Source organism: Rhinatrema bivittatum, chromosome 1 (genome assembly GCF_901001135.1).
Source record: "Rhinatrema bivittatum chromosome 1, aRhiBiv1.1, whole genome shotgun sequence".
In the NCBI taxonomy this organism is placed as follows: Eukaryota; Metazoa; Chordata; class Amphibia; order Gymnophiona; family Rhinatrematidae; genus Rhinatrema; species Rhinatrema bivittatum.
In genome coordinates, this window is record NC_042615.1 from 499,599,863 (window position 1) to 499,626,434 (window position 26,572).

General features: G+C 49.4%; 1 protein-coding gene across 1 annotated transcript in view; it reads right to left on the minus strand.

Moving 5' to 3' along the window:
* L1CAM (L1 cell adhesion molecule) overlaps positions 1–26,572 on the minus strand; it is a 324,282-nt gene that overhangs the window by 192,342 nt on the left and 105,368 nt on the right. The window contains 4 exon segments of the mRNA XM_029609487.1: positions 1,015–1,126; positions 1,421–1,591; positions 9,506–9,628; positions 25,175–25,371. Coding sequence (XP_029465347.1) covers positions 1,015–1,126; positions 1,421–1,591; positions 9,506–9,628; positions 25,175–25,371 — 603 coding nt within the window.

Sequence of the window (26,572 nt, forward strand, 5' to 3'; positions counted from 1 at the left end):
AGCTGCGTCTCCAGCTGCGAGGGGAGAGGACTTAACCTTCACCGCCGCGCTCGGTTATGCACCCGCTGCCTTTCAGCTGCTTTAGCGGCTAGGTCCACGCCAGGAACCGGCTACCGGACCAAGACACACCTCTGAGGGATCTTGAAATCACCTCAGGAATTCTCAACTGGGGGAGGGACCCTTAGGTATCACCGCAGGAGAGCGGGGCTCGATCCTTTTTAAATAAGTAGGTAATAATTTCTTCTTTTTGCTGCAATTCGCTAACACCGTGCTGTTGTCGGGGTAGCGTCCGCATCTGCTAGGAGACAGAGAGATACTGAGGAGCTGAGGTCACTGCAGGGGTATATCTAGGGTGACGTCAGCTTTGAAATCTGACTCAGTCTCCCATCTGCTACCAGAAGAGCGCATAACCCACTGGTCCTGAATCCATCTGGCTACATGCTAGGAAATGCTCATGTTGGCAGACTTACAAATTGACTAAAAAATTAATACGATGCCCCATATGGCTTGGCACTCAGGGCAATCTCCCTGCTTGCTCACCCCTTGCAACAACCCTGTCTCTACTCCAGCCCTCACTTTCTTCCTTCTCCTTCTCTATCCCCTTCCACCCCTCCCTTTTCTTTCCCCCTCTACCCTCCTCCTTTCCCTCTAGCTCTCCCTTCAGCTCCCAAATTGGTTGCTATCACCTGATTCTTTTCACAGGGTGCTATCTCCCAATCCTCTTCGATTGGTGGGTTCTGGGTTTCCTGCCAGTCCCACCGCTCACTTTAGTCAGTTCCTGGTCTGCTCCTGCTCCCCTGTCCTATGCTACTGCTTTATTCTATGGGCTACATATGTGTATCTAAAACATGCTTATGGATGGACAGACAGGTAGACACATCCTCCACAACAAGTGCTCCTATTATAACAAAATACAACTCAAAAGGGGATGAAAATAAAACCAATGGACTATATGTGGATGAAAGCAAAGAGGAGAATGATGAGTAAGACTAGAAGAAAGATTGGAGTACTTACACGCCTTCTGCAATGCACTCCAGCTGTAGTACTGTCCCTCGCAGAGCATTGTAAGAGCTAGTCAATCCGGGTGGCATCAGAAAGAGAGGCTTACGGTGCTTCAATGAATTTGCTGTAGTGGGAAGGCAGAGAAGGGTAGAGAAGACAGGCAAAGCTGTTAATAGGTTCCCCACCACCGCCCCTCACCTTACACAGGGAGAAAAATAAAAGATATGGTGGGAGGAAAGGAGAGAGCCAAGAGAGAGGATCAAGATGGAAGGAGGGAGACTCGATAGGCAAACTGAATGATAAGGAAAAACAGACAAGAAAAAAGTCAGAATGGCACATATGAAAACAGGTAAGATAGGAGAATAACTGAGACACCAGAAGGACAGAGAGTGAGTGAGCAGGTTGGGGTCCCACCTACTTGGTTTGACCTTCAGCTCGATGGGCTCCTTTAGGACAATGGTGCGAGTCTCGAAGAAATAGGCATGGCAGATGTAGTCAGGGTGGCTGTCCTGGACCTGCACATTGGCGAAGTACAGGTTTCCATTTAACCCCATGGTGACCCGCTGGTCCTGCACAATGTGGAGCAGCGCTTGGAGAGGGAGAAACGGGAGAAGAGCACAGGGCCTCAGTACATTGACAATCCCTGGAAAATGAGATATCCTGGAGGGAGGGGAGAGGGATTTAGTAGAGATGTGAATCGTGTCCTTGATCGTCTTAACGATCGATTTCGGCTGGGAGGGGGAGGGAATCGTATTGTTGCCGTTTGGGTGTGTAAAGTATCGTGAAAATCGTTAAAATCGTGAGCCGGCACACTAAAACCCCCTAAAACCCACCCCCGACCCTTTAAATTAAATCCCCCACCCTCCCGAACCCCCCCCCAAATGCCTTAAATTACCTGGGGGTCCAGCGGCACACCAAAACACGGCACACTAAAACCCCCTAAAACCCACCCCGACCCTTTAAATTAAATCCCCCACCAAATGCCTTAAATTACTTGGGGGTCCGTAGCCTTAAATTACCTCCGTAGCGGCGGTCCGTAGCTAAATCGGGGGAAGGGGGAGAGCAGGAAAAGCGGCACACTAAATCGTGTAGTCTTCAGCCGGCGCCATTTTGCAAAATGGCCGCCGCAAAATGGCGGCGGCCATAGACCAAAACGATTCGACGCAGGAGGTCGTTCCGGACCCCCGCTGGACTTTTGGCAAGTCTTGTGGGGGTCAGGAGGCCCCCCCAAGCTGGCCAAAAGTTCCTGGGGGTCCAGCGGGGGTCCGGGAGCGATTTCCTGCCGCGAATCGTTTTCCGTACGGAAAATGGCGCCGGCAGGAGATCGACTGCAGGAGGTCGTTCAGCGAGGGGAACCGGCTGAAGACTACACGATTTAGTGTGCCGCTTTTCCTGCTCTCCCCCTTCCCCCGATTTAGCTACTGACCGCCGCTACGGAGGTAATTTAAGGCTACGGACCCCCAGGTAATTTAAGGCATTTGGGTGGGGGATTTAATTTAAAGGGTCGGGGTGGGTTTTAGGGGGTTTTAGTGTGCCGTGTTTTAGTGTGCCGCTGGACCCCCAGGTAATTTAAGGCATTTGGGGGGGTTCGGGAGGGTGGGGGATTTAATTTAAAGGGTCGGGGGTGGGTTTTAGGGTGTTTTAGTGTGCCGGTTTTCCTGCCCTCCCCCTTCCCCCGATTTACGATTTTTTGACGATAAATCGGGGGAATTGGTATTGTATTGTGGCCCTAATGATTTTTGAATTTAAAATATATCGGACGATATTTTAATTCGTCAAAAAACGATTCACATCCCTAGGATTTAGTAATCCTGTATCCCTCCACTCTTCCAGCTACCCACAGTAGCTCACCTGATGGTCATGCATATCTGACAATTTTCAGATTTGGATACAGTTGAAATTTGTTTTATGTCTGAAACTTAAAACTGATTTGACAACCTTCTCCCATCCACATTTGCCTCACAGAAATAATCTTATCTATGTTTTGTGCAGATCCTTTTCTATTGGGGAGGGAGCAACAGATTACTCCTGCTTCTTTGGGATTCCAGTTTAACTGAAAACAGTCTCTACTGGGCTACGACATTAATCGCAACTATCTAGAAGGGAATGAAGATGACTACAGATGGACAGATGGGAGGGGGAAGAGGGCTCTATCTATATCCCTAGCTACCACAGTGACGGGGACTAGTGACCATGGCTCCCTTCCAAACTCCACATGCATGCCCACTGAGCCAGGATACTAGGTGACATCATGTGATGACTGGGATTTCACCCCCCCAGGGCTGTAAGCACTGCCTCCACAACATCCCCAGCCACCATCAATCTAGGAAGCAGAAGTTTGGTTCACGAATCAAACTCAAGTCCTCTGCATGGCAGTGTATGGCACAAACACTGAACAACCAGGCTGACTCACAAGGGACCAGATGTGCTCAAAGGAAAATTAGTTTCTTACCTGATAATTTTCGTTCCTGTAGTACCATGGATAAGTCCAGCACACCTGGGTTGTGACTCCGCACCAGTAGATGGAGACAGAGCAAGATCTGTCGGACTCAGCCATATATGGCAATGTGCCTCACACAGCCCCTCAGTCTAACGCAATGTCAAAGTAGAAAGGACAAGTAAACTAACTAGATAACCTATTCTCAACGGGGAGCAATTCAAACCCCCAACTGGAACAGAACTCCCCAACCGTGGGCGCGAAACAAGTAATCAGATTAGGTAAACAAACAACGAGTGGACTCTCCGTTACTTCAGAGCAGCAAACAGGGGCGGGATCCTGGACTGATCCATGGTACTACAGGAACGAAAATTATCAGGTAAGAAACTAATTTTCCTTTCCCTGTACGTACCAGGATCAGTCCAGCACACCTGGGATGTACCAGAGCCAACTTACCGAGGGTGGGAACCAGAGAGTCCCGCTCGGAGTACCCTCTCCCCAAAACCCCCGGAATCAGCAGCCTGAACATCCAACCGGTAATGTCTTGTAAAGGTATGCAACGACTTCCAAGTAGCCGCCCTGCAAATCTCTTGAAGCGACACCTGAGAAGATTCCGCCCACGACGCAGCATGCGATCGTGTCAAGTGAGTCCGGAGACCCACAGGAACAGGCTTTTCCCGCCTTGAGTCAACGGGCAATTGTAGTATGGGAAGCCGCACCACCTCTTTTCAGACCGGAGAACAGAATAAAGAGGTGATCTGTCACCCTGAAAGGGTTAGTGACCTCCAGATAGCGGAGGAGGACCTTCCGCACGTCCAGCTTCCGTAATTCCTTCACTTTCGGCTCAGATGGCTCCCTGACCGAAAAAGCGGGGAGCTCAATCGACTGATTCAAATGAAACGCGACACAACTTTTGGCAAAAAGGAGGGGACCGTCCGTAAGGAGACCCCTGAGCCCGAGATCCGCATGAACGGCTCCCTACACGATAGCGCCTGCAACTCAGAAACTTGCCGTGCTGAGGCAATCGCGACAAGGAAAACGGTCTTCAACGTAAGGTCCTTGAGAGTTGACCGCTTTAATGGTTCAAAAGGAGACGAGCACAAGGTGGAGAGAACCCAATTGAGATTCCAGGACGGACAAGGATGACGCAATGGCGGACGGAGATGCTTAGCCCCCCTAAGAAAAGGCAAGATATCTGGGTGTAGAGCCAGGGAGACTCCCTGCACCTTGCCACGCAGACAACCAAGGGTCGCCACCTGGACCCGAAGGGTACTACACAAGAGACCTTTGGCAAGACCAGCCTAAAGAAAGGTTAGGATATCGGAGACGGAGGCCGAGATAGGATCTACACTGCGCTCCGCCCACCATGCCTCAAAAACTACCAAGACTCGAACATAAGCCCTTTTAAACATAAATCCCTTTTAAACTGGCAGGCTTTCCCAGTTATTCTTCACTGTTAAATTACTATCTCCTTTTCTTCTGTTCCAAGTTGAAATATGTCCCTGTTTTATTGTAACTGCAATTTTCCCTTCTTTTAGCACTTGTTAATGTTTTTTATCACTTTATTGTTGTTCACTCCTTGTTATTTGTAAACCGGCATGATGCGATTCCCTTCGCGAATGCCGGTATAGAAAAGACTCAAATAAATAAATAAAATAAATAAATAAGCCAAGGAAGTAGACTGCTTCCTGGACCTCAACAACGTGGTTACCACCGCATCCGAATAACCTTTTTTCTTCAAACGCTGCCTCTCAAAAGCCATGCCGCGAGACAAAAGTGATCCGCATCCTCCAAACAAACGGGGCCTTGACGGAGGAGCCCCGCGAACCCATGAAGCCAAAGGGGAGAATCCACTGACAACTGAATGAGGTCCGCGAACCACGGGTGTCTCGGCCACTCCGGTGCCACCATGATCACGTTGGACGGGTGCAACTCTATGCGTCGAAGTATCTTGCCTATCATCGGCCAAGGAGGAAACACATACAGCAACACGTCCGCCGGCCAGGGCAGAACCTACGCGTCGACGCCCTCGGCCCCTCTCTCTCGACGTCGGCTGTAAAATTGAGGAGCCTTTGTGTTTTGCCACGTGGCCATCAGGTCCATGTGGGGCGTCCCCCACTTTTTGCAAATGAAGAGAAAAGCGTCCTCCACCAGTTCCCATTCTCCGGGATCCAGGTGATGACGGCTGAGGAAGTCCGCTTGAACATTGTCGACTCTGGCGATGTGAGACGCCGCAATGTTGCTGAGATGTTGCTCTGCCCAGCCCATCAAGAGCTGCGCCTCCTCCGCCACCAGTGGACTTCTTGTCCCACCCTGACGATTTATGTACGCCACGGTGGTAGCATTGTCCGACAACACTCAGACCGCCTTTCCCCGTACCAGCGGCAGAAAGGCTTGCAGCGCCAGGCGTACCGCCCTGGTCTCTAGAGAATTGATGGACCACTGAGATTGAGCCAAGGACCACCGGCCCTGCACTGACCTGCCTAGGCAGACCGCTCCCCAACCGGAGAGGCTGGCATCCGTAGTAACCACCGTCCAGTCGGGCACTAGCAGGGACACTCCACAAGTCAGGTGGTCCGCTTCTAGCCACCAGTGAAGACTGGCCCTCGCCTGGGCTGTGAGCGGACGCGGTAGGTGGAGCTCTTCTGACACCGGCTTCCAACGGGAAAGCAACGCTGATTGTAATGGACATAGATGAGCAAAGGCCCAGGGGACCAAAGCTAGGGTTGATGCCATAGAACCCAGAACCATCAGATAATCGCAAACCTGCGGGAGCCGAAGAGACAACAACTGTTGCACTTGACTCTGAAGCTTGCACATCCGCTCCCTGGAAAGAAATACCTTGCCCTGTTTTGTGTCGAATAGGGCTCCCATGTACTCCAAAGACTGGGTGGGAACCAGATGACTCTTGTTGAGATTGACGACCCATCCCAGGGACTGCAAGAGCTGAAGGACTCTGTCGACCGCCTGACGACACCGAATCTCGGACTTGGCCCGAATCAACCAATCGTCCAAGTAGGGGTGTACCAGGAACCCCTCTCTTCGAAGCTGAGCCGCCACCACTACCATCACCTTCGTGAACGTGCGAGGGGCCGTGGTGAGGCCGAAAGGGAGAGCCCTGAACTGATAGTGCCTGCCCAGAATGCAAAACCTGAGGAACCGTTGATAAAACGGCTGAATGCCTATATGGAGGTACGCTTCCGTGAGATCCAAGGAGGCCAGGAATTCGCCGGGACGGACCGAGGCAATCACTGACCGAATCGTCTCCATTTTGAAGTGTGGAATGCGAAAGCATCTGTTTACCCCCTTCAGATCCAAAATTGGCCTTGACGTGCCATCCTTCTTTGGCACGATGAAGTAAATGGAGTAACGGCCCTCGCCTCACTGACCGGGGGGCACGGGGGATATCGCCCCCAAGCCTTCCAGGCGTCGAAGGGTTCCCAGTACTGCTGTACACTTTTTTGGACACTTGCAGGGAGACACCAGGAACTTGTCTGCTGGAGTTCGTGTAAAATCTAACGCGTAGCCGTGCCTTATCACGCTGAGGACCCACTGGTCCGACGTTATTTTGGCCCATTACTCGGAAAACGACGCCAACCTGGCTCCTACGTTTGGAACAATGGACTGGAGCTGACGCGAGGGATGGGCCAACCGCATCTCATTGGAGGCCTTGGACCCCGTTCCCGCCGGGGTTCCCCCCTGTCTACCGAACCGTTTCCCACGAAAGGACTGCGGCCACGAGGAGGACCGGGAGGAACGTGAACGGTAGGAGGGACCGGAGAACCTCTGAGGACGCGACCTCATGTTTCCTCGGAAACGGGACCTACTAGGGAAAGAGGACCGAGTTCTAGACCTGTCTTCAGGCAGCTTAAAGGCCCTGTTTTCCCCGAGGGACAGCATCAAATCATCCAACTCTTTGCCAAACAATAATTTTCCCTTGAACGGCAGTGCACCGAGGTGAGCCTTGGACGACCCATCTGCCGCCCAATTGCGGAGCCAAAGAAGGCGACGTGCCGAAACGGCCGAAACCATGGATCTGGCTGACATACGAAGGAGGTCGTAGAGGGCATCTGCACTGTATGCTATTGCCGCCTGCGTGGCCTCCTCCTCCAAGAGATCTGCATTTGCCTGGAGGACCTGGGCCCAGCGCAGGCTATCCCACATAGCGAAGTTACTACAGATGGCGGCGCGAACCCCCAACGCCGAAACTTCAAAAATCTTCTTAAGCTGCAACTCCAGCTTTCTATCCTGTATGTCTCTGAGAGCCGTGGCGCCTGTGACCGGACTCGTCGACCGCTTCGTCACCGCCGACACCGCCGCGTCCACCTTTGGCAGCCAGAGGAGCTCCAGCGCGTCCTCTGGTAGCGGGTAGAGTTTATACATGGCCTTGCTCACCTTCAGGCCCAACTCCGGAGTATCCCATTCGCGGAACAAAATATCAGATGTCGAGAAGTGGAATGGGAAGGCCACTGCCGGTCCAGTGAGACCCAATAGCACCGGATCCATGTTGGCTCCCGGCCGCGAAACCACCAGCGGGGCCTCCACCCCTAGCTCCTGGAGGATAGCCGGAATAAGCGGGGACAGCTCATCCCTCCGAAAAAGGCGGACCACCTTCGGGTCATCTCCATTGACGGCCGGCGTTCCTTTACCCGTACCTGGCTGGGCAGGACCCTCTCCTGTCGCCCCATCGGCCCTCCCTGGGAGCTCTTCGGGTGGATCTGCCTTGTCCGGCGACATGGACTCGGTGTCCGTATCCTGAGGGATACCCCGCAACGGACGCTTCCCTCTAGGTGGGGCTGGGGGAATGCGCGAACCATCCCTGGATTTCCTCTTCCGGGATCCGGCTTTGTCGGCTCCCTCCGCGGGAAAAGCCTTCCCCGCTCTCCGCCCATGGCCTTTATATTTAAGGACCTTGTGTAATAACAGCGCAAAATCCGAGGAAAATGAGGACCCGGAGTCCGAAGATGCCTCGCCCGCGCTGGCCTCCACAGGGGACTCAGCCCCCCCCCCCCCCGGGGCGCCCCCCCCCAAAGACCGTTGCTGCGGTGAAAGCGCAGGAGGCATGCTGCCATCACCAGCAGCCTCCCGCGCGATTTCCGGGCTTGTCCCCAAAATGGCCGCCACTCCCGCGCTAAGCGGGAAGGGGTCTGCCGGCCTGTCTGCAGTCTTGTCAACGCGCGGCGGCGATCGCGCCGGTCGGGATCGGCCCCCCCGACCTGCCCCGGACGGTCCCTCGCCACCCAAGACACAGGAAGAACAAATTCCCTCGCGCAAAAGACGAGCGCGCGCGCCGAGCCGCATGCGCGAGGAAGAAAACAAATTGAAATTAAACTTCAAATTAAATTAAAAATACAATCCCCCGTCAAGCGGCCCCCCCCCGGCGAAGAAACGGAGAGCCGGCCCTAAAACAAAAGCGTCCACTTTACTTTTTTTTTTTTTTACAAACTTGCCGCTGTCCCCGGTCCTGAGGCTCCTGATCCAGCAGGGGTGAGTGAACCGGGCTCCCCGGTGTCACCCCCGATGCTGCTACTGGCACAGCCGGGTCCTCGACCCTAGCAGCAGCCTCAACCAGGGGGGGATGGTCCCCTCAGAACCTTCCAACCCCCCTGGGACCTTCCTTCTTCAGCCTTCCTGAAATACCTTTTTTTTTTTTAAACACTAAAATGAAAAAAACCAACCCTGACTAACTACCAGGACCCAGGGCAGGCAGAGGCTGTGACTGCACCTGCACCATCTACTGGAGACAGAGTAAGACTGAGGGGCTGTGTGAGGCACATTGCCATATATGGCTGAGTCCGACAGATCTTGCTCTGTCTCAATCTACTGGTGCGGAGTCACAACTCAGGTGTGCTGGACTGATCCTGGTACGTACAGGGAACATCTATTCTAGAGATGCAAAATGCAAAAAAACCTTTAACGCATCTGGACCACAGAGCCTTACTGTAGGGATTGGGGGCAGCACAGGCACATTTCAGCATTCCTCCACGACTTACGATCGTGACGTAGGAAAAGTGGAGGATGGGCTCAGGGGTCTGGGGAGAGGGAGGGGGGAATTAGCCGACTCACTGCTGTTCATCCAGATGATGCGCCGGGGCATGGTGCTGTTGGGGGGGTTACATGGCAGCACCACAGATTCCCCCTCCTCTGCTATCACTGGTTGAATCACCTCCTTCTGCCACGTTGGAGTACCTGGAAGAGAGAAAAGGGCAATAAATAGCAATCCCTGCTCTCGCACTATCTATCTTGCCTTCCAAGATATGCAAAGAAAAGAAGCCTGGCTACTAATCCATGGTGCGTTCACTGACTCTCAGTATGGATTTTAGGGGAGTCACTATCTCCCTGTGCTTCAGTTTTAATACCAGCTGTGTCATGACTCTCTATGTGTGACTTCAAGCAAGTCACCTTGTGGACAAAACCCCTCTCGGTATGTGAAATACGCAAGTACTTTGTAATCTCACAACTTCAGGTAGATTTTCAAACACAAGTTGGGAGAGTCAGGGAGTAAAAAATGGCCGTGGATGCCCGAGTCTCTTACCTCTGGCAGGCAGCTCTGTTTTTATGGCTATCCACTTTTGTGGGTTGCTCTTTTGTTTATCCAGGAGCTTATGTCCCAACAGAAAGATAAGCAACAGATCTTTCCATCCAAAGAGGCCATCAAGCCTGATGGGCAGCTTTTTGCATCCATCTTTGCCAATCAAAGTGTCAGAACTCAATGTTCAAGGAAGGTTAGTGATGTTGGATTTGGGATGGCAGGCCCCTGAGTTATTGGAGAGTATCTCGGGGTTATTAGCTTCCCCAAGCTTGATACCGTCTCTTCCCTCAAAGATTCCATGGATTTTGGATGACCCCTAGGAGAAGATATCTGCAACAGCATGAAAGTTACTCTGCCTTTCATGGATTGAAAAGGAAGATAAAAAGGGAAATGCAACATTACCTCCTCTTTCTGGAGCTCTACTGCAATGGCACAATCAAATACTAGCGCAAGACTTCTTGATTATTAGCTGAGAAGGCTGGGCTGGAGGTTTGTACTGCTAACTAGGGACGAGCCTTTGTTTTGAAACGACATGGAAACATCAACAAAACAAGCTGTTTAATTTCATGTAATTTCAAAATCAAACTTAAAGCACTAACAAAATTCTGTTTTATTCTTTTCAGTTTCCACTTTTGCTTTGCTACATGCAAATAGCATGCACTAAAACCAGAAAGAAACAAAATTTTAAGCAAGCCAAAACATCCCTGAAACTTGCCCCCAAAACAAAATGAACATTTTCAGCTTGCACACCTGTACTGCTAATATTACTTTGGAGACTCTTCAGTACAGTATGTCAAATCTGAAGAAAGCATTATTTCCTGAAAAGGTTCTGGATCTGGAGAATAAGGTGGAACCCTGACAGAACTCTACTGAGAACTCTAACGATTAATGGGGGCAATTTTTCAAACTGTTCACACTGGGACAAAGACCACATGTGGCTTTAACTTGCAGACTTTGCACCAGTTTTCAAAGTCACAGTACACAGATATTTTTGCTTTGAAACTTTCTGTGGGCACAAACTACATGTGATCATAAGAACATAAGAAATTGCCATACTGGGTCAGACCAAGGGTCCATGAAGCCCAGCATCCTGTTTCCAACAGAGGCCAAACCAGGCCACAAGTGTTGTGCTGATGGTGGACCCTTGGCCCGAGGTGGGGGTTGACGCTACCTGCAGGGCAAGCCCTACGGGTCCCCACCGTTGGGTGGCGGAGCAGGTTAGGAGACGGAGGCCGACTGGAGCTTCGCCAATACCAGCCCATGTTCCCCGCAGGTTGAGCCCTTAGGTGCAGGGGTCAGCTGGACTTAGGCTGGCCTCTGTGTGACGACTCCCAGTCGATGTAGACAAGGGTACGCCAGGAACCAGCAGAGATATTGCAGGGCCGAGGATAGTCCGGATGAGGCAGGATTCCAAAGACCCAGATGACAACAGGAACAAAGGAGAACAGGGGGCGTCCAGGTAAAGATAGGCTGAAGCCTGAGAGGCCAGGTCCATAAAATACAAGGAGAGTCCAAGGCAAGCTGGAGTTAGGGCAGGTGATAGGAAGGCACAGTACCGGAAGCAGAACTAAGGTCAGTGCCAGGAGATCAGATCAAGCGTAGTCCAAACGAAGCAGGGGTCAATACCAGAGAATCTGTTCACGCGTAGCCCAGGCGAAGTACGGGTCAATATCGGAGAACCAGTCCAAGGGTACGAGGTGGCTGCAGGCGCTCGGGAATGGAGGCGACTGTCCACCGCCGCGAGTGAAGGTGAACCGGAGCTGGCAGCTGGATTCCTGGGGTGAGTAGGCCCAGGCATGGGCCTAGCACAGCCGGGACGCACAACAACAAGAACCTGGCAAGTACCCAAACACCAAGAAGATCCCATGCTACTGATGCAATTAATAGCAGTGGCTATTACCTAAGTCAGCTTGATTAATAGCAGTTAATGGACTTCTCCTCCAGGAACTTATCCAAACCTTTTTTGAACCCAGCTACACTAACTGCACTAACCATGTCCTCTGGCAACAAATTCCAGAGCTTAATTGTACGCTGAGTGAAAAAGAATTTTCTCCGATTAGTCTTAAATGTGCTACTTGCTAACTTCATGGAATGCCCCCTGGTCCTTCTATTATCTGAAAGTGTAAATAACCTATTCACATCTACTCGTTCAAGACCTCTCATGATAATTGCAGATTTGTAAACCGTTATGATGGCTCTACCGAATAACGGTATATAAAACCCTACAAATAAATAAATAAATAAATCTGTCTGACCATTTTGTCCAGGTAGACGGTAGTATACTCCTATCGCTATACTCTTAACCACCACACATGGGATTTCTACCCATATAGATTCTACTGAGCATTTAGACTCTTGCATGATCTTTATCCTGTTGGATATACGGGGAGGTATATACGGGGAGGTAATTTCAATTTAAAACTACTACAACAAGAATAAAGGTGGATTTTTAAATTGCGGACTACGGAGCCATTGGGCTTAAATAAGGAGGTAGGCTGGTCAGTCTTTATGTAGGCAGCGAGTGCCGATATGAACTGGTAGCAGGTTCTTTTGATTACTTGTGAGTTAAGGGTAGGAGGGAACTTTAAACATTAGAATGTTTTAGAAAAGCCCTTCAGAGTGCTAGTGCACCGGACATAAGAGATTGGCTGGAACTTGAAAGTTTTTCTCTGATTGGTGAGATGCTGAAGACAGGAGGAGGTTTAAAAACCAGGAAGTGGTGGTGAACATTTACTGAGCGTGTGTTGAGCATCTTATGTTTAATAATGTTTGAAAGGACTCTTTTTGAAATGGGAACAGTGAAGATGTTGAAGATAGGGGGAGGTTTGAAATTAGGAAGTGGTGGTGAATGCATATTGAGCGCATGTGCGCCGTAAGTTTTGCGCTGTGGGAAAAGAACTGGCAATGGATAGTAAAGAGATGTGCGTTCCATGTTTAATAGTACAATGTTTGAAAAGAATCTTAGTAAATGGGAATAGTGTACTAATGAAAACTGCATTTTATATTCTCTTATCAGGAGGAATCCCCTGAAGCAGGCGAGCTGTGCCGCCGAAACACTGCAATGTCGCATATAAAATAAAAAGATTACTTTAGTGAAATTGGTAAATGAAGTAACCATTCTAGTGCCATTGCCATCATGAAAGAGGTTGTAGCCCTGTATAGGGCAAGAGCCTAAGCGATTGAGCACACAGTCTGATACCAATTTCTGAGGGTGAAAAACAAACGGATGAAATGTTAAGAAATAATTAATCCTCATATTGTGTATGTTGGACTCTATACCCTCCCAGACATAAAGTGCCACACCCCCACCAAGTTGATCCTCCCTATCATTGCGATATAATTTGTACCCTGATATAGCACTGTCCCATTGGTTATCCTCCTTCCACCAGGGCTCTGTGTAACAACCTGCTTTTCAGTTGTTAGGGATAATTTGGAAATCTTTAGCTTCTGTGATTTTTTACATATAGGTACATGGACTACATTTGCTTTTATTGGAACCTCTCTGTTGGGATGCCCTAACTCTCTTGTTTCTTTAGTATCCTTCTAGGATACATTCCCCTGAACCATGCACTGCTGAGTGACTGTCTGCTTTCCCCTTTGTTCTAGTTTAAAAGCTGCTCTGTCTCCTTTTTGAAAGTTAGTGCTAGCAGCTTGGTTCCACTCTGGTGAAATACATGCAAAGATTTCAAAATAAGAAACAGTTTTCCTTCCATTAATATAAAGATTTGAAAAGGCCAGTTGTATGCACACTTTGCCTGCTCCTGACCTAAATGCCCCGGGGAATATCTCCTCTCAATGTAGCTAAATGTACAGTGGCTTTCAGCACAACACAAACTTTTCAGCTGTGTTGAGGGAGGGTGATTTTCTGACATTCAGTTAGGGTGGGTTAATGCTTTTTGTTTTTGCCTGCATAGATCGTTTTAAAAGTTGTCCTTGCTGAGGGTGATTTTGATATCTGGCCACCAGAGCTTGCAGTCTCATTTTTCAAAGGGAATGCCTGCATGGAATTTCTCTCCTCCTGTCCTAATCCGACCCCATTCTCTCCACAGCTAGAAGCATGGGCACTGAGAATGGCACACCTATTTTTACCTGCCTGGCACAGCAATAATCAGACCACATCCATTGTGGGGAGCCATGTGGAAAAATATCCAATTATTGCTGCAATTGCTAAGCCTTGCTATTTGAAGTCTCAAGACAGTAAATCACTGGAGGTAACCCAGCTTCTGAAGTGTTTGACGGAGACTGTTGTACAGTGTGGGACTTTAGGGGGGCAGTAGTCATGCTGCCGGCATGGATGCAGAACACTGCAGGCAGTTTTACCCAAGGGGTTTGCTCCAATAAATTGACTACGCGCGCAGTTTTGCTTTAATTATTGCCCCAGGAAACAATATCCACAGGGATATGTGCCAGCTTTTCCTGCGGGTACTTTTTTCATCCCCAACAAAGCACATTTTTCAAAAATCCAATACTACATATGTTATTCTCTCCCCTGACCTGACCCTGCCCTCAGGAACTCCTATGAACAGCAGGCCGATGCAGAAGACGTGCGCTCAAAACGGGCCCTCGTATTGAGGGCCCGTTGTCCTAACACGTGCCCAAACACATCCCCTGGGTACCCGATGCAGTATTTAAATGAGAGAGAAGTCAGGGCAGCGTAAAAAATGGCATGCTAAGAGAGAATTGTGTGTCTGCAGTGCTCAAAAGTAGTTTATTGCATCGAGTGCCCACCCATACTTGCAAAGGGCGCTCAATACGAACATCCGTTTTGATCCGGCTTCTTTTTTATCCTGCTGAGGGTGCTGGTGTATTATATTAGGCGTCCAAATTGTGTGGGCATAAGAAAAGTGGATCAAGTCAATATACATTTATTTTTCTGCACCGCAAGCAGTAAATTCAAGAGCCCCAGCAATACTGAGGAGGACACACTTATCACAACACAGAGGACCATTTTTTTTTTAATGTTTCTCATGAGCCCTTGAAGGAAAATTACTTTCTTACCTGATAATTTTCGTTCCTGTAGTACCACGGATCAGTCCTGACTCCTGGGTTTTGCCCCCCCCTCTAGCATATGGAGACAGAGAAGTTCTTAAAACAAACTCTGCCTTATATAGGATGGTGCCACTTACAATCCGGCAGTATTACTCAATGTCAAAGCAGAATGGCTCTCAAAACCACTATAACTATGTACAAAAACCCTTCAACAAGAAAAAAGAAATAACCAGTTCACTGAACCCACCTAGGAACTGAATCTGTAGAACCACTTGAGGACGGTCAATCCAAATTTCTGCAGATCTGAAAGCGAACTAAATAATATCCGCGCGGACTCTCCCTCACTTCCATGCTTCTGACTGGCGGGACTCTGGACTGATCCGTGATAGTACATGAACGAAAATTATCAGGTAAGAAACTAATTTTCTTTTCCCTGTATGTACCCGGATTAGTCCAGAATCCTGGGATGTAAAAGAGCTTTCTTATCTGGGATGGGACCCGGAGAGGCCCGCTCGCAGCACTTCTTCTCCAAATCCTCCTGACCCCGGTGCTTGTACATTCAGTCTGTAATGCCTTGCAAATGTATGCAAGGACTTCCAAGTAGCCTGTTGCGTCCGTCGGTCTCAGAAGGCTTCGACCTCTGTGCCTCACCTTTCTTCCTTCTCTCTCCTCAAGTCTTGGGAAGCTGGCTGCCACCGCGTCCTCATACCGCTCTCTTCAGCGTCCTTGGATCGGCAACGGTGACGGCGTTCGCCATGTTTCTCCTAAGGGCCTCCTATGGTGTCGCGTGCACACCACCCATGTCTTTATCCACATCATGGCGGGAACCTCAGGGGCGTCCCCTCCGATGTCGTCAGCACATCCTGGTATTTAGCCTGCCCTTCGTTTGCTAACAAACCGAGTTAGCAAGGATTGGATTTGCTCCGGTCTAAGCTGCTCTGCCGCTTCCCAGCAGCCGCTGGAAGCTCTCTCTCTGCCCTTCAGGGTAATTCATCGCTAACCTGGGTACCCGCTCCTTGGGGGCCCTTCTTCTCTCTTTCAGGTGCCTATCTGGGAAACTGGGTACTCGCTCCTCGAGGGCCTGCATGCCCTAACCTGGTGCCTGTATTCGATATGCTTCTGCCTGCCAGGATCTTCATCAATACAGCCAACTGCTCAATGAGAACTATCACTCTCAGTCTGTCTCACCTTCAGCTTCAACGCTTGGAGTCTACATCTGGGTTCTGCCTCTACTACCCTGCGCTGCCTTCTGCTACCTAGAGTAGGACTGGTCTCCTCTGCCGAGGACCCCTGGACTGCTTCTACTGAGTTGCCTTCACTATTGTCCAACCCGGGCAGTACCACCAAGCTGTATAATAAATACAAATTCTCTGTGTCTGCATGTATAGAGTCTAGCCTAGTACTGCGCTTCCTCACGGGGCTCCTCCCCATGGGAGTGGCCATCACCGCAGTACCCAAGAATCCACTTCAACACCTCAAAAACATAACATAGCCGCCCTGCAAATCTCCTGTGGAGAAACCATCTGGCACTCTGCCCAAGACGCTGCTTGCGAACGAGTAGAGTGGGCACGAAGCTCAACAGGAAGACGCCTACCATGCAGTAAATAGGCCGAGCTGATAGCCTCCTTCAGCCAGCGAGCTATGGTAGTCTTGGAAGCCATTTGACCTAGTCTGGGACCATTCCATAGCACAAAAAGATGGTCCGTCACACGAAAGTCATTTGTAATCTCCAAATATCGCAGCAACACTCTGCGAACGTCCAGCTTCCGCAAGTCCTTAGACAAGGGATCCGATCGGTCCAAATCTGTAAAGGCTGGAAACTCCACTGATTGGTTGACATGAAAGGAAGAAACCACTTTTGGAAGAAAGGAAGGAACTGTCCTTAAGGAAACCCCCGAATCCAAAATTCTCAAAAAAGGTTCTCTATAGGAAAGAGCCTGGAACTCCGACACCCTACGAGCTGATGTAATGGCCACAAGAAACATTACCTTCAAAGTGATATCCTTTAAGGTCGCCCTTTTCAAAGGCTCAAAAGGTGCTGAACACAGGGCTGCAAGAACTAAGTTCAGACTGCAAGACGGACAAGAATGTCTTATCGGGGGATGTAAATGCTTTGCTCCCCTTAGGAAACGAGCCACATCTGGATGTGCCGCCAACACTACTCCTTGAATGGAACCACGCAAACAACCAAGAGCAGCCACTTGAACTCTCAGAGAACTACACGATAAGCCATTGGCTAGACCCGCTTGTAGAAAGCACAGAATATCTGATAGCGACGCCCAAGTAGGAACAACCTCATGGTCCAAACACCAAGATTCAAAAATCTTCCACACTCGAACATACGCGAGGTTGGTGGATGTTTTGCGTGATCTGAGAAGTGTAGTCACTATGGCGGAAGAATAACCGTTGCGACTTAGGCGTTGCCTTTCAAAAGCCATGCCGCTAGACAGAAGCGATCTACTTCTGCCAAACAAATGGGCCCTTGATGCAGTAGGTCTGGAAGAACTGGAAACCGCAGCAGCCCCTCCACCACCAAATTGAGGAGGACCGCAAACCAAGGATGTCTCTGCTATTCTTGAGCTACCAGGATCACCTCCACCGGGTGAATCGCTATTCGTCTAAGCACCTTGCCAATCAATGGCCAAGGCGGGAATACGTACAGCAGAACCTCAGTGGGCCAGGGTAACACCAGAGCATCCACCCCTTCTGCTCCTGTCTCTCTGTGATGGCCGTTGGTATTTCGAAACGTCACCATGAGGTCCATGCTGGGCGTGCCCCACACCTCGCATATGAGCTGAAAGGCCGCGTCCGCCAACTCCCATTCCCCGGGATCTGGGCAGTGTCTGCTGAGAGTCTGCCTGCACGTTGTCCATGCCGGCAATGTGCGATGCTGCTATGCTGACTAAATGCTGCTCTGCCCAGCCGATCAACTGATGAGCTTCCACCGCCACCTGACGACTCCTGGTTCCTCCCTTGGCGATTGAGATACACTACTGTGGTCACATTGTCCAAGAGAATTCTGACTGACCTCCCCTGGAGGAGAGGACGGAACGCTTGCAATGTTAACCACACCGCTCGACTCTCCAGATGATTGATTGACCACTGTGACTCTTCGGGAGACCATAAGCCCTGCACCGATTTCCCCCGGCACACCGCCACCCAACTGGAGAGACTGGCATCAGTGGTGACCACTGTCCAGTTGGACTCCTCGGGACAGATTATCCGCAACCAGCCATCAATCTAGACTGGACGGTGCTGCATCCATAAGTGGAAGAGGAAGATAAAACAGTTCGGAGACTGGATTCCATCGGGAAAGCAATGTGGATTGCAAAGGCCACATATGAGCAAAGGCCCAGGGTACCAGTTCCAAGGTTTATTTATTTATTTTTATTTATTTGTGTTTTTCTATACCGGCATTCACGGAAGTTCGTATCATGTCGGTTTACATAAAACAAGGGGTGAGCAATACATTATAACGTACATAACTAAAACGTAAGAGTATACATTACAAAAGTATAACAAGTGCATAGAAGAAAAAGAAAAAAAAAAAAAAAAAGAAAGAAAAAAAAGAAAAAAAGTGCATAGAAGAAAAAGAAAAGGTTGAAGTCATCGAGCCTAGAACCTGCAAGTAATCCCGGACCCAGGGAGGACACTTGAGCAATAAGCCTCGCATTTGATCTTGCAGCTTGGAAATGCATTCTGTGGTAAGAAATACTCTGCCCTGCTGAGTGTCGAATAGAGCCCCCAAATATTCCAAGGATTGAGAGGGCACAAGCCTGCTCTTGGAGAGATTGACCACCCAGTCCAGCGAAGGACTGAAGGAGCTGAAGCACCCTGTGAATCGCCACCCGGGCAATTGGCTCCGATTTCGCTCAAATCAGCCAGTTGTATAAGTAGGGATGCACCAGAAGGCCTTCCCTCCGGAGATGAGCTGCTACCATCACCACCACCATCACCTTGGTGAACGTCATGGGCGCGGTGGCAAGACCAAAGGGCAGAGCCTGAAACTGAAAGTGCTGACACAGTATCGAAAAGTGAAGAAACCTCTGGTGATCCTGACGGATGCCAATATGAAGATAAGCCTCCGTGAGATCCAGGGACGCCAGAAACTCTCCCTTTCTCACCGAGGCAATGACTGGTCAGAGCATTTCCATGCGAAAACGTGGCACTGGGAAGCATCTGTTTACTCTTTTGAGGTCCAGAATGGACCGAAAGGACCCTTCTTTCTTTGGCACCACGAAGTAAATGGAGTAACGACCCTTCCTTCTTACCTCCGCAGGCACTGGGACGAAGGCTCCCAGCTGTAGCAGTCTCTGCAATGTGTCTTGGACCGCTTTTCGTTTGGTCGCGTACCCACAGGGAGAGACGAGAAACCGGTCCCGAGGGCACCGTGCAAAATCTAAAGCATAGCCTTGTCTTATCACGGTCAGCACCCACTGGTCCGTATTCCATTCCTCGAAAAATATGGATAGTCTGCCCCCTACCGCAGGCACCGAGGAATGGACTGGTGCCCCTTCATTGTGAAGACTTGGCCCCTGACGAAGCCTGGGCGTTACTCGCTTTGCCAAATCTTCGGCCATGAAAGGACTGGGGTCCAGGACTGTTGCCTTGCAGGTGCTTGACAAAAGGAAGAACTAGGCGCTCTAACTGGACGAAACTGCTGATTCCCTCTGAATCTGGCCCGAGAGGAAAAGGCACCTCGTGACCAAGGTCTGTCCTCCGGTAACCGATGAACCTTATTTTTTCCCAGAGAGTGAATCATATCCTCCAAGTCCTTTCCAAAAAGCAATTTTCCCTTGAAGGGCAAAGAACCCAGCTGTGCCTTGGAGGACACGACTGCCCACCAGTTTCTTAACTATAGGAGTCTATGAGCTGAGACTGCTGACACCATGGATCTCACCGACGTCTGCAGCAGGTCATGAAAGGCATCAGCACAGTAGGCCACTGAGGCATCCAGACGGCCTGCTTGGGCACCTCCTCATCCAAGAAACCAGCGTTAGCTTGTAACTGCTGCACCCAGAGGAGACCCGCTCGCAATACAAAGTTGCTGCACATGGCCGCCCGAACACCCAGTGCTGAAACCTCAAAAATTCTCTTAAGCTGTAGCTCCAACTCCCTGTCCTGCAGGTCCTTGACTGCTGTCGCCCCTATAACCGGGATTGTGGTCTTTTTGGTAACTGCGGACACCGCCACGTCCACCTTGGGTACTCACAGCAGGTCCAAAGCATCCTCCGGCAGAGGATATAGCTTATCCATGGCTTTACTCACCTTCAAGCCCAGATCCAAGGTATCCCATTCCCGGAACAATAAGTCAGTGGCTGAGAAATGAAAAGGAAAAGCAGTAGCAGGATCTCTCAGGCCCAACAAGGCAAGATCCATAGCCCCCAATTTGGACTCCTCAGGGAGACCTTTAATGCCCAGCTCAGCCAGAATAAAAGGGATAAGTGGCCCCAGCTCCTCCTTTCGAAAGACGCGGACCACCTTAGGGTCATCTCCTTCCGCAACCTGAGAACCCCTGACTGTCCCCTGCTGCTGTAGATCAAGGTCCACATCTACCCCCTGCAGGGGCTTGGACTGAAGGTCCGGGTCCCCTGGGTCTGTATCCTGCTCAGAAGTATCCATATCAGTATCAGCCTGAGGGACCCCAGTATGGAGCGGGCGCTTAGGTTTAGCAGGCCCTGAACCCCCCTTAGACCTGGACCTTTTCTTAGCATGAAGCTTGGAACCCAAAGAGGTGAACTATCCACCAGGCTGTAACTTCTCTGCCTTCCTCGCTTTAAAAGCTTTATGGAGCAATAAAACAAACTCCGAAGAAAAAGAGGAAGAGGAGGAGGAGTCTGAAGCCCCCTAGGGGCCATCCTCTGTTGCAGGGGAATCAGGCTGTAAAGGCTCCCTTTCCCTGGGAAACCTTTGCTGAGGAGGCGGTAAAATCCCCTCCCCCATGGTTGCCTGTGTAGCAGACCTGAATGTCTGCAAAATGGCCTCCATTCCCGCACTGAGCGGGCAAGGGTCAACCCCAGTCTGTCCAGAACCAGCTTTACCTGAGGAAACTTGAGCAGACTTGTTTTTGTCCATATTTTTCATTTTCGCGGCTCCAGAGGATCCCCCCGAAATCGGGCACCCCCGCACCAAAACTCGGCGAAAACAGGGAGGAGAGAGAGAGAGCTGCCGCATTGCCGAAAACGAAAGCAAACTAAATGATTTTTTTTTTTTTTAAACTTGCCCGGCAGTGGTCCAAGGTGCTGATCCTTCAGGGTGGAGTGAACCGGGCTCCCCAGAATCACACCCAAAGCTGCCAAAGAAGGATCAGAGGGCCCTCGACCCTGTCTTGCAGCTGCCTCAACACCAGTGGGGGATGGCCCTCTCAGAACCTCACGACCCCCTGAGAGGCTGAAGATCACACTGCTCTCAAAGACTGTTCTCCCCTTTTTTGTTTTTCGTAAAGCAAAATTGACTAAACCAGAAAGAAACAAATGCAAGCTAACTCTGACTAACTCCTAAAATAAAAACTAACACACAGACCAGACTGTAGGCTTTGCACCTCCACCATCTGCTGGAGACAGAGAAATACTGCCGGACTATAGGTGGCACCATCCTATATAAGGCGGAGTTTGTTTTGAGAACTTCTCTGTCTCCATCTGCTAGGGGGGGGGGCAAAACCCAGGAGTCTGGACTGATCTGGGTATGTACAGGGAACTGTGAGTTAGCTTTACTCTACCTCTGGGGCTGGAGTTAAATTCCCAGCTTTAAAAAGTGTGTGTTGGGTGCCCAGGCTTTGGGTGCACTTTCCTGCATCAGGTGGTAATAGCTAATAGCCTTAAGCACATGGAATTTAAATGCAGTAGGCGCTAGTTGGGAGACGTTTTTAGCACGCGCGTTATGGATGCCCTAATCCTCTTACTGCACTGGACGCTAGTCAGGCGTGCCCAAAACACACGTCCAACCATGAGTAAACCTTTGCACTGGGGTAGGCACACTTTATTGCTTCAGCCTGAATGCAGGTAAAACTTACACAAGCCTTTGAACAATGCACGCAAATTTAGCCATGAACAGGGTTGGTAATTTTTCAAAAAGTCCCTTTCCACAACAAGTAAAATGTTGTTTTATCCCAGGAAATGGCTTTGAAAAAATTGTGCTCCCCATGATTTTTTTTGTTTTTTGAGGCCAGATAAGGACTGAGTTACAAGTCTCCCCCCCCGCCCCCTGAAATTTAAATAACATCTTTATGGAATTTAACACTGGATTATTTCCTGATGTTATGCGTTTAAGCCGAAGACTTTTTTAGAACTGCAATCCAAACTTTGTAAAACGGGGCTGTCTTAGATACCCAGCTAAATAACATTTCTTCTGATAACATTTGGAACCTGCATCAGCTTTCGGTTCTCCTTATAAAGCCTCGTTTACAGGCAGATTCAGTAAAGTCTGCGGGAGAGCGGGCAAATGCCCTGCTCGCCTGTGAGCGCGATGCAGTATTTAAATTAGGTCCGGCGGTAGAAACGGGCAAAAGGAGGTGCTAAGGACACTAGCGCGTCCCTAGCGCCTCCTTTTGGCCTGGAGCGGCGGCTGTCAACGGGTTTGACAGCCGACGCTCAATTTTGCTGGCGTCGGTTCTCAAGCCCGCTGACAGCTACAGGCTCGGAAACTGGACGCCGGCAAAATTGAGCGTCCGGTTTTCGACCTGACAGCAGCTGGCAGACTTCAAATATTTTTTTCTCTTTTTTTTTTACTTTTTTTACCCTTCGGGACCTCCGACTTAATATCGCCATGAAATTAAGTCGGAGGGTGCACAGAAAAGCAGTTTTTATTGCTTTTCTGTGCACTTTCCCGGTGCCCGAAGAAATTAGCGCCTATCTTTGGGTTGGCGCTAATTTCTGAAAGTAAAATGTGCGGCTTAGCAGCACATTTTACTTTCTGAATCGCGCGGGCATACCTAATAGGGCCATCAACATGCATTTGCATGTTCAGGGCGCTATTAGGCTCGGCGGGTTGGACGCGCGTTTTCCGCCCCTTACTGAATAAGGGGTAAGGGAAAACGCGCATCCAATGACTGTATCAGCCTTTTAGTTGGGTCAGATTCATCTTCTCTGTGTGAGAAGAGCTCACTGACTGTGGATGGTGTATAAGGATGTTATCCTCGTGAACGGTCTTCCTTCTATTGCAAACAGCTTGTATCAGATATTACTTAGGAGTTTCTTTTTTCTTATTTAGCTATTCATCTTGTTTATTGGTTGAATTGCCATTAGCCCCTTCCATTTGTGTTTTTCTGTCTTAGACTCCTTAACTTTTTATTTTCCTTCTTCATTATTTGAAACTATGTGGGGTATTTTTTCTTGTTTGGAAATTTGCATTATTTTATGGAGGCTTTTGTGATATAGTATAAAAATAAAATAAGAGAACGTTAAAAAAATGATATACTCAGCTTGTGTTTGAAAATCTTCCTAAATGGTGAAGGCACAAAATATCCACGTTACCTGTTCCTACCAGTTCTGCAGATTGTCTTATATGGGAATAACCACACAAACATATAGGAAATCCCAAAATATATACGCAGGGTTTTCTCTCTGGTCTAAACACATCTCCCAGAAAGCCCATCTTTTCAGCAGCTAAATATAGCCCCCTAGTGAAACCAGTCAGAGCAGATTTTCATCCTGACGGATCTAACCAGCCAGCTCCTTAGTCAGACATCTAGATTTGTTTCAAAAATTGTCCTCAAAGTCTCCCTCTGCCTCCTTTCCAACCACCGGCTCTGTCACTGTCTCTTTGTCCCTCTCTCTCTCTCGCTCTCTCTTTCTCTCTTTTCTGCTATCTCTCCTTGTCTGTCAGGGAAACATCTCTCAGTGGGAGGAAGAGGGCCGCCAAAGGACCCCGCCAAAGTCATTCCCCTTCCCCCTCCCGACTCCTTACATCACCCTCGCACATGGGGGTTGGGAACCATGGCAACCATTGCCATAGAAACAGGATTCCCTTGCATCCCCCGGCAACCCAGGTACCACATCCCCCTCAAAAATGCCATATAGCATACACACAAAGGAAAACACACAAAAAGACCGTTATGAATATAAACATGGCTTCCGCACAGAGACTGCATGAAGTTACAGCAAACAATTTAAATATTTAAAGGAGCTGTTTTTGTTTAAGCTAGATCCAGATCTTAAGTTCAGAGGGTTAACTAGTAGCTCCCTCCCTCCACCTCTTTTAAGGAGTTTAAAAGCAGTTTTCTTTCTCCATCTTCTTAAATGGATGGTCATCTTAAAGAACAGTGCTGCCAATGGCAGCACACATGCCATGTTTCAGTTGGATCTGGCAGGAAAAGAAAGTCAGCAGTAGCATCACACATAGGGGTCGATTTTAAGACCCACACGCATGCACGTCCATGTGCGCGCGATTCCTGGCATGCACCAATTTTATAACATGCGTGCGCAGGGCGCACATTATAAAATCCGATGGCCGCAGATTTTAAAATCCGTGCATGCATGGGGGGGAGGGGAATGTTCAAATTACGCCCGGCGATGCGATTGGCTGGGCATAATTTGAACATTCCCCTCCCTATCCCCCTACCTAACCTTCCTTTCCTTTCCCCTCTCCATACCGAGCCCTAACCCCTACCTACCTACCCCTATTTTTATTTTGTTCTGTAACTTACCTGCTCTGATGAGTAGAAGAAAGTTATGCATTCCCGCCTGCTGCCAGCACGCACTTCCCCGGGACAGCATCAAATGGCACTGTCCAGGCCTGCCCCCTCGCCCAAACCCCGCCCCCCAACTCGCCCCTTTGGAGAGGCCTGGCACTTTGGCACATAATGGGGATTATGCGCATGGCCAGGCCCTTCCAAAAATGCACGCAGCATGCGCAAGGCCCGGTCATGCATGTAACTCCCATTATTTACGCACGTGGCCCTTTTAAAATCAGGCCGTTAGTGAATACCCTGAGGATTGTTTTTTGTTTTATCAGGGATATGACTTAAGGGCATCACGGTTAATAGGAACCAATCATATATGAGTGTGTGTGATGACTGTTTGTGAATTAATTTCCAGCAGCAATCAGACAAAGAGCACACTGTTTTTGATGTCACTCTTCCCAAGATGGCTGCCTTCATTGAAACCCCTTTAAAGAACCTAAACCAGTTGAATATTTTGAAAGAGAAGTGCTCAGTTCCTAGATGGAGTGAGGAATGTGGAAGATGCACCCACCCAAATACCCCTGAGAACACCTACTCTCTGCAGTGAGGTGGATGGCACTGGAGACAGCAGTGCCAAGCTTGTTGCTGGCAAAGCAGCGCCAGATGCCCTGGAAGCTTTTCGCTACCAAGCCATTTTTGTTGGGGATGACGAAGGTCCCAGAGCCTTTCTTGGTGGTGATGCGGGCATCTTGCTGGGGATCAAAGAACACATCATCCTTTGTCCAGCGAAACCTAGGATAGGGAGAGAATGTCAGCGAGCAGGAACACCCACAGAACTTTCTATATCATCTTCCTTTCCTCCATCTCCCTCCTTCCCTCCTCATCAACCATTCACCTTATATTCCTTCCCTTGCACATTTCCTTTCCTACCTTAGCCTTCAATCCTTTCAGTCCCCACCCTTCATTCCTCCATATCTTAAGTTTGTAACCTCTCCTATTATCCAGTCCTCCTTACTCTCATCCTCCATTCCCTACTTCTTCACCCACCATGCACTTCTCATCCCGTCTTCCATTCTCCCCCTCTTCTCTTCCCCAATCATCATTCCCCTTTCCTCCCCATATCCAGTCCTGCCTCAGGGAGATCATACAGGGAACATAGATAATAGGAAGGGGGCAAGAGGGGCAGAATGGTATGTGAAGATTGGGCATAGGAGGGACAGAGGGTGTGTGGAGAAGAAAGTAAAAATGGTTCTTACCTGCTAATTTTCATTCCTGTAGTATCACAAATCAGTCCAGACTCCTGGGTTTTGCCTCCCTGCCAGCAGATGGAGACAGAGAAAGTTTCACTGACACTGTACATAATCCAGTGTGCTACCTGCAGTTCCTCACCTGTATCCAAGCTAAGATGACAGCAACAACCAAAAATTTCTAAGTAAACTCCCTCCCCTCCAACAAGCCGGAAGAAGATGAAGTTGCCCAAAAAGACAATGGCAAACATTTCCCAAATTTAATATAAGCGATCAGCACTGAAAACTTCCAACAATGCCGCACTATATATAAAGCAACAGTACGAGCGGCAGACTGTCCCCCCAGTAAATTAGCAGGTCTCTGGACTGATCTGTGGTACTACAGGAACAAAAATTAGTAGGTAAGAACAATTTTTCCTTTCCCTGTATGTATTCAGATCAGTCCAGACTCCTGGGATGAACCTAAGCTCCCCTTAACTCAGTTGGGACATGGAGAGTTCCACTCGTAGAACACTCTCACTAAAGTACATGGAAGCCAGAGCCCTGACATCCAAGCGATAATGTCTAGCAAAAGTGGGCAACAACTTCCCAGTAGCCGCCCAGAAAATTTCATGCAGAGACACCTGCTGTGACTTAGCCCAGGAGGTCACCTGAGAATGCATCAAGTGCATTCCTCAACTAATCGGCAGCAGGCATCCTTTAGAAATGTAAGTCGACTCACTCACTCCTTCAACCACCACACAATT